At 48.4% G+C, this 14680-nt stretch overlaps 1 protein-coding gene across 3 annotated transcripts; it reads right to left on the bottom strand.

Moving 5' to 3' along the window:
• Window positions 1-8972: 8972 nt before the first annotated feature.
• LOC147963288 (hydroxycinnamoyltransferase 4-like) lies at window positions 8973-14492 on the bottom strand. Of its 3 annotated transcripts, none has more exons than XM_087527963.1 (4): window positions 13758-14492; window positions 9670-10029; window positions 9376-9585; window positions 8973-9286 (listed from the first exon to the last, which is right to left on the bottom strand). In XM_087527963.1, exons 1-4 carry the CDS (start codon window positions 14184-14186, stop codon window positions 9104-9106), a joined length of 1182 nt encoding a protein of 393 aa, XP_087384089.1. In that variant the 5' UTR covers window positions 14187-14492; the 3' UTR covers window positions 8973-9103. The 3 variants fall into 3 exon arrangements, with proteins under 3 accessions (XP_087384089.1, XP_087384090.1, XP_087384088.1); XM_087527964.1 differs by having other exon boundaries at window positions 9670-9993; XM_087527962.1 differs by lacking the exons at window positions 8973-9286; window positions 9376-9585; window positions 9670-10029 and adding an exon at window positions 12538-13648.
• Window positions 14493-14680: the final 188 nt, after the last annotated feature.

Genomic DNA, 14680 nt, shown 5'->3' with positions numbered 1-14680 from the left:
CATGCACTAGTAGAAAAAGGGTCTTCTGTCCCGGTTGGTAAGGGCCTTTTGTCCCGGTTTTTGAACCGGGACTAAAGGGTCGTTACTAATGCCCTGCCCTTTAGTCCCGATTCAAACAGGAACCGGGACAGATGGGCCTCCACGTGGCCGGTGCGCCGAGCCCAGGCAGGAGGGCCTTTGGTCCCGGTTGGTGGCACCAACCGGGACCAGTAGGCATCCACGCGTCAGCATTTCAGGGGCTGAGGTTTTTGTTTTTTTTTTGCCTTTGGTCCCGGTTGGTGGCATCAACCGGGACCAATAGGCATCCACGCGTCAGCATTTCAGGGGCTGAGTTTTTTGTTTTTTTAAGGGGGGGGGGGGGGTGGGGGGGTTGGGTGTTTTGGAAGGTTAATTTAGGTGTTTCATATATTGTGTTAGCTGCAGGATTTAAAGATAAAGATAAAAGACTGCAATGATGTCTATTCATTGTGGGGTCTTCATGCTAACTGAAAAACTTTTGTGTGTTTCAAGCCATTCGAACTGAAGAAAACTCTGAAGTAGAGCATCGAAATTTGGATTTCAACTTGCATCGCCATTGCAGTAGGTAGAATGCTCACGGGGGAAAATTGTAGCCCTGCTAGTTATGTTGCGGAATGTGGCCGATATCTCCGTTTAAAGCTTTGGCATTTATAAGAGCGCCATTACAAGGCTTCCCTCTCTCTAATGTAGCATGAGGTTGACATGCTTAGCTTTCCTATATAAACCAGAAAATGCTTCACAAACTGGTAGAAACTTTATGCAAAATGCAAACTACTCGCAACAACGCCCTATAATCAGAGCCTGTTAATGAATCCTGATTACAGCATTGGTTGTACAAGGATGGTTAGGCAGGTGCTACAAAAATACGAACTTCTCCTTGGCCATGTAGTTCCTGTAGTGTAGCGCCAAGGAAACTCTAGAGATAGGTCTAGCAAGCAATGTGCACGATGCGCACCTCTGCTTTTTTTTTGAAAAGGGGTCATCCCCGGCCTCTGCATCAGAACGATGCATACGCCCACCTTTATTACCAAGCAAAAAAGTACGACGACAGTCTTAAAGTCTCAACAAAGTACAAAAAATGCTCATAAAGAGCAAAAGAACAAAAATCAAACCACAACCGGCTAGCAAGATAAAGATAGGGAAACTAATTGCCTATTCTATTACATGACCGCCATTCAAACCGATTTAAAATATCCCGTGCTACCATCTCCCATCGGATAGATCCAGTAACCAAACGCTCCCTAGCCTCTGTCGGAGTGAATAGCGACCACATACGGATCAACGCCGTAGCTCGGAAGATAACCTGCAAAAAATGAGTGTTTGTTGTTCTGTTAAAGACCAAATCATTTTGCGAATCAACCTGTGGTTGAGTTGGTTAGGTGGGCAGTGGTATCCCCAACCCACCAGGGTTCAAATCCTAGTGCTCGCATCATTCCTGAATTTATTTCAGGATTTCCAGCGATGCGCTTTCAGTGGGAGGAGACGTTCCCGTCGACGACGAGGCGCCTACGGTGACTTCGTAAATCTCAAGATGATATGCCGGCTCAGTCTTTCGGAGGTGCTCATAGGGGTAGGGTGTGCGTGTGTGCGTTCGTAGGGGTGAGTGTATGCGCGTGTATATGAGCGCTTGTGTCTGTACTGATGCTCAAAAAAAAAGACCAAATCATTTCTACAATTCCAGATAGCCCATAGTAAAGCACATACTCCTACATGAACGTGTCTCGCTGTTTGGAGCTCAACCCCATCAAGCCATGTCCCAGATAACGTGTTGATATTATTCGGCGGAGTAATATTAAAGGCTATGTGCACAGACTGCCAAAGAATTTTTGCCAAGGGGCAATCAAGAAAGAGGTGTTTGATGGATTCATCCTGATCACAGAAGCTACATCTAGTGGATCCATTCCAGTTGCGTTTTATCAAGTTATCCTTAGTTAAAATGACTTGTTTGTATACAAACCACATAAACACTTTAACTCTCAAGGGAACTTTGACATGCCAAACATGTTTCGAAATAGGAATAGAGCTAAAATTCATAACATCCAAATACATGGATTTAACCGCAAACTCTCAATTCCTAGTTAGCTTCCAACACAACTGATCGGGCCGTTGAGTTAGTTGAACATCCATCAATCTTCTCACAAGATGGAGCCAGGCTTCCCAACGGTTTCCGGCTAACGCTCTCTTGAAGTGAATATTAAGAGGCGTGGACTGACGTACTGTCTCAACGGTTGCATCTCTCCGTTGAACAATGCTATAGGGAGAAGGATATTGAAGCGCGAGCGGCATATCCCCTAGCCACATATCCTCCCAGAATCTCGTAGAAGTATCGTTCCCAATAACAAACTTCGTCCGATTAAAAAAGACCGATTTAACTCTCATCAGTCCTTTCCAGAAAGAAGAATCCATCGTCCTTACTGTCACCTGGGATAAATTTTTGGAATGAAGGTACTTATTACGCAGAATCTGTGCCCATGTAGCCCCGGTCTCACTAGATAGATTATACAGCCACTTGCTGAGAAGACACTTGTTCTTGACCTCAAGATTTTTGATGCCGAGACCCCCTTAGTCCTTCGGTCGACAAATAATGTCCCATTTCATGAGTCTATATACTTCCTCTTGAGATCATCACTTTGCCAAAAGAAGCGGGAGTGATAGAAATCAACTCTTTTCCGAACTCCAACTGGAACCTCGAAAAAAGACAGAAGAAACATGGGCATGCTTGTGAGAACTGAATTAATGAGAATTAAACGGCCTCCATATGACATCAGTTTGCCCTTCCAGCATCCCAGTTTCTTCTCAAAACGATCCCCAATGCTCTTCCATTCTCTGTTTGTTAGCTTACGATGGTGAATTGGTATACCCAAATAAGTGAAAGGTAAAGCCCCTAATTCACATCAGAACAATTGCTTATATGCCTCATGTTCCTCATTGGCTCTTCCAAAACAGAACAATTCGCTTTTGTGGAAATTAATCTTTAATTCGGTAAATTGTTCAAATAAGCATAACACCATCTTCATGTTTCTCACTTTTTCCAAGTCATGCTCTATAAATATGATAGTATCATCGGCGTACTGTAGGACAGATACACCTCCATCAACTAGATGAGGTACCAGACTGCCTACTTGACCAGCATCCTTCGCCCTACCTATTAGAATCGTCAACATGTCAACTACAATGTTGAACAGAATAGGTGACATCGGATCTCCTTGTCTCAGGCCTTTATGTGTTTGAGAATAGTGACCTATGTCATCATTTACTCTAATTCCAACACTCCCTTTTTGCGTGAAAGACTCTACCTGTTGTCTCCAGACTTGATCAAAACCTTTCATACGCAAGGCCTATTGAAGAAATGAACATTTAACTTTGTCGTACGCCTTTTCTAAATCCACTTTGAAAACAACCCCGTCTAGTTTTTTCGTATGAATTTCATCCGACTTTGTGCGCACCTCTGCTAAGTTGTGCATTCAGACCTGATGAGTTGTACAGATGGGAGTGATAGATCTGAGCATGACAGAAGGCGAAACCGATGTACCCCTAAGACTGATTTACTCCAGGCCTAGGAGGTGGAGCTCAAAGGAAGGGGGCAAATCGATTTCAGCTTTCTAGCAGTAGTATCTCGAAGCTCACCAAGAAACTAACTTGAGAAGTGCATGTTTATAACTGAAATGCAGAGAGGAGCCGATGGAAATACAGAAGCTATGGCAGTGAGCAAGCAGAAGAAGGTACACCGATTCGCATCACAGGATAGGAGGAATCCGCTCGGCCAGCAGCGCCATCTTTGGGGGCGCTGCCGCGGCTGAGTGTTGGTTCTACTTCTACGGCAGCAGAACTCAGCGCCGTCGGAGGGGCGGCGGAGTGCCTCGCCGCCGACGAGACGCGGAGGGGTGACCCACCCCACGTCAGCAGCTCTGACGGACGAGGCGGCTGGCGATATCTTCCGGGCAGGAGGAACATGGCCCAATGCAACCCACCCTTTCCGCACCATGCCTGGCCCAAGAGCAGGACCCAAACACCTTGCCTTTTCCCCTGTGGTGGAACCACATCTAGTCCATTTGCATGTGAGACTTTTTTCTTCTGTATTTTTTTTTCTTTTGCATGCAAGAGATACAAGTAGAGTTCATAGGCGTGGGACCCTGGCATCAAGCTCCTGTTGGTCTCCGCCACCGCCAGATACTATATTCTTGGATCGTCTGATGCAGCTATCTTCTCCGAGCGAGGCGGGTCTAGTGCGGGGGGTTGTGGCGGCACTGGACTGGACCAGGACAGCTGGTACATTGCCGTATGCAATGATTCCATCCTTGGAGCCCTGGTACCTGAGCTGGTGGAAGCCGTGACACTCCATGGAGCTGTTTATCTGGTGCATGAGGAGAAGTTCAATGCAGTAATATTTGCCTACTCTGCTTGTCTCTCTTAGGTGCAACACATCACCTCCTTTGTTTGTGGTCGCTTGCTCATAGTATTAGTGATAGGAAGGCAAGAATCTAGTTCTAGGAAAAGCTCTATGCATTCATGTTCCACACACTTTTGTTTGTGTTTGTGATGCACAATGTTTGCGGTTTTAGGCTTAAATTCTAACTTAAAGTTGAAATAGCAGGGGTTTGAAATGTTGTTGATTATGTGTGGTGTGATGTTGCAAAGTTTTCATTGCCATCATATTTTAGGTCTCCAGTTTTAGGCATGTTGAAAAAGCAAAAAAAAACTAGTTACCTAAATTTTTTCTCTCCTCAACTAAAGTTGGATTTAGGTAGCCAGAAATTTCTTCTGATGTTGGAGATGCTGTTAGTATGCAAGTTGCATATGACCATGTGTTAATTGTTGCAGTCTTGCGAGATGATAAAAGTAATTTTATTGCTGGGAAACTTAAGAATTGATTGGCGTACATATGTTCTGATGTCTGAGGCCTTGGCTTTAAGATTTGGATTGTGTCTCATGCAATGCAATCAACTAGTTATCAACTTAGATAATATGGGGTCTTTGAGATCATGCAGAATGGAGGGAAGTATGCGGGCACGGCGCCAGCTGTTTTTGATGATTGTTACTACATGGCTTGTGACTTCCCTCTCACTAGTTTCAAACATTGTAATAGGGAAACCAATAGGATTGATCATGAGCTTGCGAGGGTAGCTACGTCTTCTAGAGCTCGGGATTGGTTTGACCCTCCTCACAAATGATGTAACTATTGTTTCAGTTTAATAAAGGTCTCTTTTCGTCCAAAAAATACTAGATGCAGGTCCTGGGGTACATGTTGCTAGCGCCGTCTTGAGGAGGTCTACCGCCTTGAGGCTGACCTGGTAGGCCGGACTTCCGGTATGCTGGTGTAACCTGGTACATAGCACCGTTAAGAAATGTGTGTGTCTTGTATCTATTTTGGACCGAACATTACTTGATCTATGAGACATGCAATGAAATTATACCAGATTTCTTGTCATTTTTGATAAACAACGCACTCACATTAGCACAACCCAACTGAAATTATACATTTATATGGTCAGGTAGATCGCCAAGTTGTATTCGCATGAGCCCAATGAGCCGAATTACTCTGAAAATTGCTAACTTTTCTTTAGGAAAGGCCATCATGCCTAGCTTTATTAAAACTCAAATAGGGTTACATCGTTCGTGAGCACACTGAATACAAAATCAAGGGGCTCACCTAACCAAATAGAAGAATTTTTATTATGACTTAATGATATCGATCTGCTTGCTTCGCTTTCACTTGCTGTGTATTTTGTGTTTCATCCTTGTCTCCTCCAGGACATATGGGTTAGCTTCGCTGACATTTGGTCGGCCAATCGTGTTAGTGCCCCCACATTTCCTTCAGTTCCCTGCTTCGGATTGTTATTTCCCTTTCTTCGGTGTTTATTTCTTCATCAGAGTGTTTGGATGCAAGAGTTTTGAACTATTGAGGACAAGTCTAGCGTCATTAATCAAAATACCGGCGTTGACAAAAGGCTTACTAAGATGATCAAGAATTGCCGCTTCCCTCGGCAGAAAATTGCTGTTGGAAATCCTGAATATAAAAAGATCATTAAGAGAGATTGGTGAGTATAAGTTGCTGGTTTTCCTATACTTATTGTACAACCCTGATCGCCATTTTTGCTCTGACTTCCTCCAGAAATACCGTGCCTGTATACTACAGCCCTGATGAAGTTAATGTGGGGGGTTCAAAATTTCATGGAAGGTTGCCTGGAGAGAAATCACAGCTGGCTAGAGAGGACCGCCTCCCGATGAGTCTAGGACTGCTAAATGTCATGCGTCGTTATGGCTGTAAGGTCAAACCAGAGATGGTGAGTTAATTAACTACTCCCTCTGTAAACCAATATAAGAGCATTTAAATCACTAAAATAGTGATCTAAACGCTCTTATATGATATATAGCTTGTATCATTTATATGCGAGAAAGTTGCAGTGTAGCTGGAGCTCCACGGTACCCTTTATCCTGGCCCTCAATTTCTGCGTCGTGATTTACGGAGGGAGTAGTTGCCATGCTTTTTGCTTTATAGCTTTATAGCTCTTATATTAATTAACTACTCCCTCTGCCATGCTTATGTGTCTCGCATCAAGTGTGAGGGTTGGAGCTTACTGAAAATTGTAACAGCTTTGAAGATGATATGGTGGCCTGAATTTGGCGATTCCTGTGAGGTAAATTGTACATATTACTTATGAATATATTTCCAGCTGTATAATATTTTGTTTGTTCCCATTTCTTACAAACTTGTCACTAAATCCAAACCATTTTTTTTAGATTTCAAAAGATGAGGTATTAAGGTTGGTGAATGATGCAGATGTATATGAAGTTGACCTGAATAAGGATGCTTGCTTGCGAGTCTACAACGCTATGGTGAAAGCCCATGATGTTAGGACCTCGAAAAAAGAACTACTGAAATCATTGGTTGAGCAGGCTAAGAAAGCATACGAAGCTGGATAGGCAGACGAAGTGCCTGAGAAGAATATGAACCATTAGCTCACGGCTAGCTGAAACTGTTGTAGCTATAACTAATTTTGCGTTGGTCTGAAGGGAGTTTTTGGTACACATGCATGTTGGTTGATAGGGTATTACTGAACACATGTTGATCCTGGTTAACTCTGTTACAAACTCAGTCTGAGATGGTCGGTACGAAAAAGTGTAGTGCTAATTAAGTTGGAGCAAATGTGTTTAATTGGCCCATTAGCTGCTAGTGTTTTGCTTAAATCCACCTTTTGAAGTGTTATTTTTCTGGTCATATCGGTTGCATCTATAACAAATGGGATGTCACATCAGTTATGCCTAAGTATGTGTTTTGTGAAGGATTCGGTTCACATATGTCAACGAAGGACAGATACCGAGCTAATTTTCACATGCATGGTGAAAATCATTGTTTTCATCCGCAGCCAGTGCCACTGCCACCTACTTCCTTGGTTCCTAAATATTTGTCTTTTTAAGATTTCAAATGAAATACCACATACGGATGTATATAGACATATTTTAAAGTGTAGATTCACTCATTTTACTCCGTATGTAGTCATTTGTTGAAATCTCTAAAAAGCCAAATATTTAGGAATGGAGGAAGTACTTCAGTACCATGCTACGTGACCTTTGCCGCCGCCGCTGCTGTCATCGTCCTACTTGGCTACTTGCACAAAGTAGTGCATGGTGTCGGATGAGGTGCCCCCATGTCTGCAGATACTTATGAATCATGATCTTTCTCTTCCAACTTGCAACAGGTTCTTTGTGGAAGCGTCGATCCTGTCCTTGGTCGTTATGCTCACTCATGAACTCATCACTTAGCAGGACTACAGAAGCACGATCATACGCCCTCCCAGTGTGCATGTTTAAGGCAGGCAAGTGAGCAACATTCGCGCGACCTCCTGGTCCTACAAGTACGGCAGCAGATCGGTGAGCACTAAGCAATGAGTCTCTTGTTCCACCGATCCCTGTCTCCATTGCCTGTGGTTCAAACTGCGTATTTCTTTTAGAGAACGAGATCCGCCGTGAGGTCGAGAAAAGACAAGGGAAGGGGATATCGTGATCCCAGAGAAAGGGACATTCTTCAAGTCAACTTGTAACACATTCAAGCTTTTCGTATATGTACGTAGGTGACAACTTGTTGCACTAAAGTTATCAAATGATCCAGATGGAGATGGGCCACCAAACCATGTGTTCTATTTCCATCGACATGAGACCCTGACGACTCCGTAGTAGTGCTTAGTCACTACCGGAATCGCACCCTATGCCGACGGCCAGGGCCGTCGGCATAGCCCTGAATGGCCGTCGGGACAGGCCTATGCCGACGGCCCCCGTCGGCATAGGGCCGTCGGCAACATATCCGTCGGCGTAGCCAGGAAGGCCGTCGGCATAGAAAGGCCGTCGGCATAGGCCCTATCCCGACGATGTCCGTACATCTATGCCGACGGCCCTGGCCGTCGGCAACGTTATCGCCTAACGGTGGCCGCCGTCAAGTGCTGACCAACGGTTGCTCACCATGTGGCACATCTATGCCGACGGCCTAGCCGTCGGCATAGTTTCAAACTAAGCCGACGGCTAGGCCGTCGGCATAGACGTGCCACGTGGCGAGCAGGCGTCACCCCTGGGGCGGGTCTATGCTGACGGCCTAGCTGTCGGCTTAGTTTGAAACTATGCCGACGGCTAGACCGTCGGCATAGACCTGCCACGTGGCAACCACCGGGAGCTCCTGGAGCAGGCCTATGCCGACGGCCTAGCTGTCGGCTTAGTCTGAAACTATCCCGATGGCTAAGCCGTCGGCATGGACCTGCCACGTGGCAGGCACTGGGAGCTCACGGCAGCTCTATGCCGACGGCCTAGCCGTCGGCATAGTTTATGTCTGTTTTTTTTCTTTTTCTGTTTTGTTTCAGCTCAATTCATTTGAATATATACAGCATCACACAACAAATATATGCATCACATAACAGCTGGCCCAGCAGCATCACACAACAAATTCATCATCACACATCATAAGAAGCATCGCAAAGCATAAACATATAAGTATCATCACCACCAAGCATATAAGAATCTCACAAACAACAATAAGAAACATCACAAGCATATAAGTATCATCACCACCAAGACCGCCACAATGTGACCCAAAGGCTTAAGCGCTAGGACATCGAGCACCACGGAGGTCGTCACCGCCAAGACCGCCGAAGCCCAGGTCGTCACTGCTAGCGGCAGCGCTACCGCCAAGACCACCTCCGCCTCCGTGGATCGGAGTGGTCGGGCTCCGTGTCTCCGGAGTGCTGCGAAGACCACCGCCAATGGTAGATCCACCTGTTCCCTGGATGTTGAAAAGACATATACACGGGATATGTGACTGTGTTGAAAGGCATGACATGCTTTGGGTGAATAGATTGGGGATGAACTAACCGGCGAGGGGCCAGCGTTCTGTGCCACAAACTCCTCAAAGCTCATCAGCACTGGTTGTGCTGGAGGGCATTGTGCTGGAGGGAACTGAGGACACCTGCCGGCCGCCATATCCTGAAAAGCCTGCTGCATCTGGCTATCCCTCTGCACTTGGTGTTCATAAAGCCTCTGATGCCACGCCATGGTCACCTGGCGTGTGTACTCCAGGTAGGCCTACGGTATGACATGATGGAACTCACAAAACTACTAAATGCGGAAAATGAAGTGAGCAATGAAGATAAGAGGGAAAATACTTACAGATTGTTGCTCCTGAAAGAGGGACTGTGTACTGGTCACTGGCTGGCTCGTGCGCTGGCTCAGGCTCGGGTCGATCCGACGAAGCTGTGTGTAGGAGATACTAGAAGTGATCACAGCATCGAGAACCGCCTCCCGACCGTGCTCCTTGGGCCCCATCCTCACCACCGCCATGTCGTCCAGAGGCGCCGCAATGGGGTCAGGTGTGTCAGGGTGTAACTTCAGATACGCTTCGGAGTAGGCCTTCTTCCTCCCTGCGGTCTTCTTGCCGTAGTACTTGGGCTCGCCAGGCTTGGGGTCCTTCCGCGTATGGGCGATCTCCCACACCTGCATGTGTGAGAGCGGCCGCTTTAGTTTATCCTCCTGCACCACCAAACAGAGATTAGTCATACATAAGAAAGTGATGGTAAACAGAAGAAGACCTCCCCACCCGGTTGTGTTAGGTCAGCCCATAGGAACACTTTGGAGCAACATCCGGGCCAGACCCACAGCAAGATCACCTCCGTGTAGACCCCACGCGTCCGCCAGGCATTTGCAACCGCCACAACACTTCCAGACTTGTGAGAGGTCGCCTACGCAATATTTGGCGGCATGCCACAACCGTAGACGCGCGAAGGGCAATCCGTGTAGAGGGAATTTTTCGGATACTTCTCCATCACCAAAAATTATGAAAAAATACCATCATTCCTATAGCACATGTGCCCACATCGTGAAAAAAAACTCATGATTTTAGCGCGCTCCGAGTATTTAGTAATATTGACGCCGCATCGTTACCGCAGAACGTCTACTACCGTGTCATCGTCGTCCATGAGGGGGGGGCACGCACCGGAGACGCGTCCCGCCTCTTTGGACATGCCACCACACCACCCCGCATGTATGAGGGCCCGGTGCGACGCTCCGGTGGCATTGCTACCCCCCCCCCCCCAGTGCCCCCGTCCCGCCTAACCCTGTAGCATTTGACCACGGGATCTAGCCCTTTGACTTTGCACGGACGGGCTTTGACCAGTGGACCTCCCCATCCGGTTGTGTTAGGTCAGCCCATAGGAACACTTTGGAGCAACATCCGGGCCAGATGTTGCCGTGGGCCTATGGGCTGACCTTACACAACCGGGTGGATACGTCTACTGCTCAAAGCCCGTTCGTGCAAAGTCAAAGGGGTAGATCCCGTGGTCAAACGCCACAGGGTTAGGCGGGACGGGGGCCTTAGGGGGGTAGCAATGCCACCGGAGCGTCGCATCGGGACCTCATACAATCCGCGTGCCGGGTGCCTACGCCTGCCACCATGCTTATATAACCGTAGGAGGGCCACCGCAACACCTGGCGGCATTGCTACACCCCAGGTACCCTGTCCCGTCTAACCCTGACACAGACGACCGCGGGGTCTATCCCTTTGACTTTCGCTGGACGTGGTTTGACCGGTGGACCTTTTCACCTTGTTGTCATAGCCCAGCCATAGCTACACCCCCCAACACAGTCCCGACACAACCCACCCCAAGATTCCCTCTGTGTCGGCCCGACGTGGCCGTTTCCCCCCTCCGGGGCACGGCGGCATCGACGCCCATGAGGGGGGAGGGGGCACACCTCAGAGCCGCGTGCCTGCGCCTGCCACCACGTTTCCACAACCGTAGGAGGGCCCACCGCAACACCTGGCGGCATTGCTACCCCCCACAGGTACCCGGCCCGTCCCGTCTAACCTCTCTGTGACACGACGGAAGAAGGCCCGCGTGGGGGGCAATCGATATATGTTTTCTGTACATTTAAGTTAATGAAATTAGTATTGGAAAAAAATTAAAAAAAATAATAAGAGAAAATACAAAAAATATAAAAATATTATTAGAAATCTATGCCTACGGCAAAGCCGTCGGCATAGCTACGGCCACGGAACGGTAGAGCCCTGGATCGATGACGTGGCGTAGGGCGGGGATCAATGACGTGGCAAAAACCATGGGCCAGGCCTAGCCGTCGGCATAGAAATTCCACCCCACGGGATCGGCGAACGACGCGGATCGATGACGTGGCGGCGCGGCGGATCGATGACGTCGGCATAGCTAGGCCGACGGCTAGTCCGTCGGCGTAGCTATGCCGACGGCCACCGTTAGCCCGTCGGCGTAGCCTGACGCCGTCAAACTGCCGTCGCCGCCCGGGTAGACGTGCCCACGCGATATGCCGACGGCCTGCTCTATGCCGACGGCCCCCGTCGGTATATTCGGAGAAACGCCGACGGCTTATCTATGCCGACGGCCCCCGTCGGCATAGATGGCTATACGCCGACGGCCTTTCTACGCCGACGGCTTTAGTTGGGCCGTCGGGGTATGCCCATATATGCCGACGGGGGCCGTCGGCATAGATACAGCCGTCGGCAAAACAAGTTTTTCTGGTAGTGAGTGTTCCATCTGGTGTTTACTAGGTGTTTGTTGGGGTGGTGTTGCCGTTTTCAGCGCCCTTGTATGCAGCCTTGGGTGTGTCTGTGTGCGCGCGCGCGCGCGTGTGCGTGCGTGCATGCGTGCGTGCGTGCGCGTGTGCGTGCGTGCGTGCGTGCGTGCGTGCGTGCGTGCGTGCGTGCGTGTGTGTGTGTGTGTGTGTGTGTGTGTGTGTGTGTGTGTCAGCCAGTTTCAACTTGTTCGGTGATGGTGCTTTATATATAAAGCGGGGGAAACCCTTTTCGGAAGGGAAAGAAGGAAAACGGTGAAGTTTGGTATCGGCGCCAATTACTTCTGTTTACCTTCAATTTGGTCCGGTTCTGGTCTCATCTAAAGAAAAAGCATTGATGCAATCATAATATCTTGAGGGTTGGAGATTGCTGATCTGTATCTAATTGTTATATGTTCCTTTTTAGGATTCGAGACTACTGATGGGTTACATGTAAAAACATGCTTGTGAAATGCGATATTTTGCTGATTATCTGCCTTAGCTACACAATTGTCCATGCCTGTCTCCAATACACTCAAAAACATACACATTATTAGATCTGGACTAACTGAACCTCGAGTCCTCGACACACACTTAGACAAAAACAACTAAGGCACATAGGATTGGAGATGTTCAAAGAAATAAAATGGAAGTGCATGGGACACTAGCCGGCCAACTAGAACTTGGAATGCAGTATATCGTCGAACTTGGCATAAAACAAACGCTTGAACTCCGTGAGAATTGCAGCCTCTGTATAGATGACTAGCTGCACGCTGCCATCCCCCTGTGTGCTGTTCATCAGGTGCACAAGACCTCCGCGGCTTGATTCTGCACGCATCACAGCCAATGGCTTTCCCCAGCTGAAATCCAAATCATACAACGGCAAGCCAAGCCAGTTGACCACTCTAATGTCCGTCACCGGCAAGTTGCCCATCGCCGGGGTATGGCGGTTGTCCCTCTCTGCTAATGCTAGCTCGACGTAGTCGACCGCCGAATGCACTAGCTCATCGTCCACCCGGGTGATGGTGTCTTTGATACGGCGTGCCACAAAGGCTAGGTCGCCAGACGTGATGCTCTGTGCTTCTTCAGCGACATTTATGTTTATTATCGCGTTGCCGAAGTAACCGTCCGGGAGCGGTGGCGTCATTCTGCGTCGGACATTGGCCATGAATGTGAGGCGTGTTGTGGAGTCTGGTGGTAGCCTCCGAGCTAGACACATGCATTGCCACGTGTGGGCGGTCAGTGCACTGAAGGTGCTCACACCACCGCACGTGAGCTTAAGAGTAGAAAGATGGTCCTTACGGACGGTGAAAACCTCAAGCTTGTTGACAATAGAGGTTTGTGATAGGATCATCTTGGGGCAAAAAACGGAGAGGGCATCGGGATGAACAACAGGTGGATCGCGCGCATACAAGCGGGAGCGGTCATGGCAGGGGAGGTTCACCAAAGCTCGGTCGCCATCCCTAGAGAAAGCAGTCCATGTCTGGAGGAAGTGGAACATGGCAGTGCCATCCAAGGCGCCATGGTGGGTTGCCATCCCTAAGACCACGCTGCCACACTTCAAAAATGTCACCTACATATATGGATTTGCGGCACAAGTTTTACATTTGATTGTTTTTGAATGAATGAAAAACTTGTAAAGGAGGTCCTAAAAAAACTTGTTAAGAAAGAACCAGATATACCTGAATAGCGCACAAGAGGCCGGCTGAGCCGTCGATGTGGGGAACAAACAGCCTCCTTTGCTTTGGCAATGGCTCGAAGTTGCTAAAGTCATCGACGGCAAGGCGAGAGTGAGCCACCAGGAAGAGAATGCCTTTTCCGTTGCAGTCGATCTCCATCCTGCCGTCCACGCCCTCCTTGAAGCGGCCGGCCAACGGATAGAAGGGCACAAGAGCCATGCTCAACGCCGTCTTCAACCTTGTCACGCCGAAGAAGTCACCGGAGGTAGTTTCATCGCCGGTACGTGGACGGTAGAAGTGGACGACTGGGGTGTAGCCTCCGTGGACTAGCATGAGGTCCAGCGGCGACAGACGGAGCGCTCTGCTCGGCGTGTCCGCGGCCGGTGTTACAAAGCAAGACTCTACCACCCGCACCTCCTCCTCGCTGGCCATTCTCCTTCCTCTCCCCTCACCTATCTTCTCTCTCTCTCTCTCTCTCTCTCTCTCTCTCTCTCTTCTAGCGTTAGCTACTGTGTTGGCAATGGAGCAAAAGCAGCACTAAAACATGTTGAAGTAGAGATGGTTTCCTCTTAAAAAAAGGAAAGAGATGGCATCTTCGCAAGCAATTATTGATGGAGCGATCAGATCTCACCATTTTCTTTGGCTGCTGCCAGCAGCATGACCTATGGATGGACGAGAATCAAATCGCAATAACGCGTGCCACCAAACAATGGCGGGACGGTGGTCCGCCATTTCCCACTGAACGAGCATCAATGGCTGGAGACGAGCATCAATAGCTGGACCTGCGCCTGCCACCAAACAATGTCTTTAATTTCCTTGAATATGTAGGAGTAGGAGACAGCATCATGGTGAGGACTGAGGACACAGCTGTAGAGAAAGAAAACGACGAGATTTGATATTAACGCCATGAATGTCCCCATCAACCA

This window comes from Triticum urartu, chromosome 6A (assembly GCF_056163025.1).
Source record: "Triticum urartu cultivar PI428250 chromosome 6A, HENAU_Tu73, whole genome shotgun sequence".
Classification (NCBI taxonomy): Eukaryota; Viridiplantae; Streptophyta; class Magnoliopsida; order Poales; family Poaceae; genus Triticum; species Triticum urartu.
Note: the sequence above shows the minus strand (reverse complement) of the source record. Positions and strands in the feature narration are given on the sequence as shown.

Excerpts from the sequence above, each read along its gene's own strand:
- LOC147963288 (XM_087527962.1), bottom strand. The coding sequence starts at position 14,186 with ATGGCCAGCGAGGAGGAGGTGCGGGTGGTAGAGTCTTGCTTTGTAACA. Across the intron at positions 13,649-13,757 it reads GCCTCTTGTGCGCTATTCAG|GTGACATTTTTGAAGTGTGG; the intron begins GTATATCTGGTT and ends CCATATATGTAG.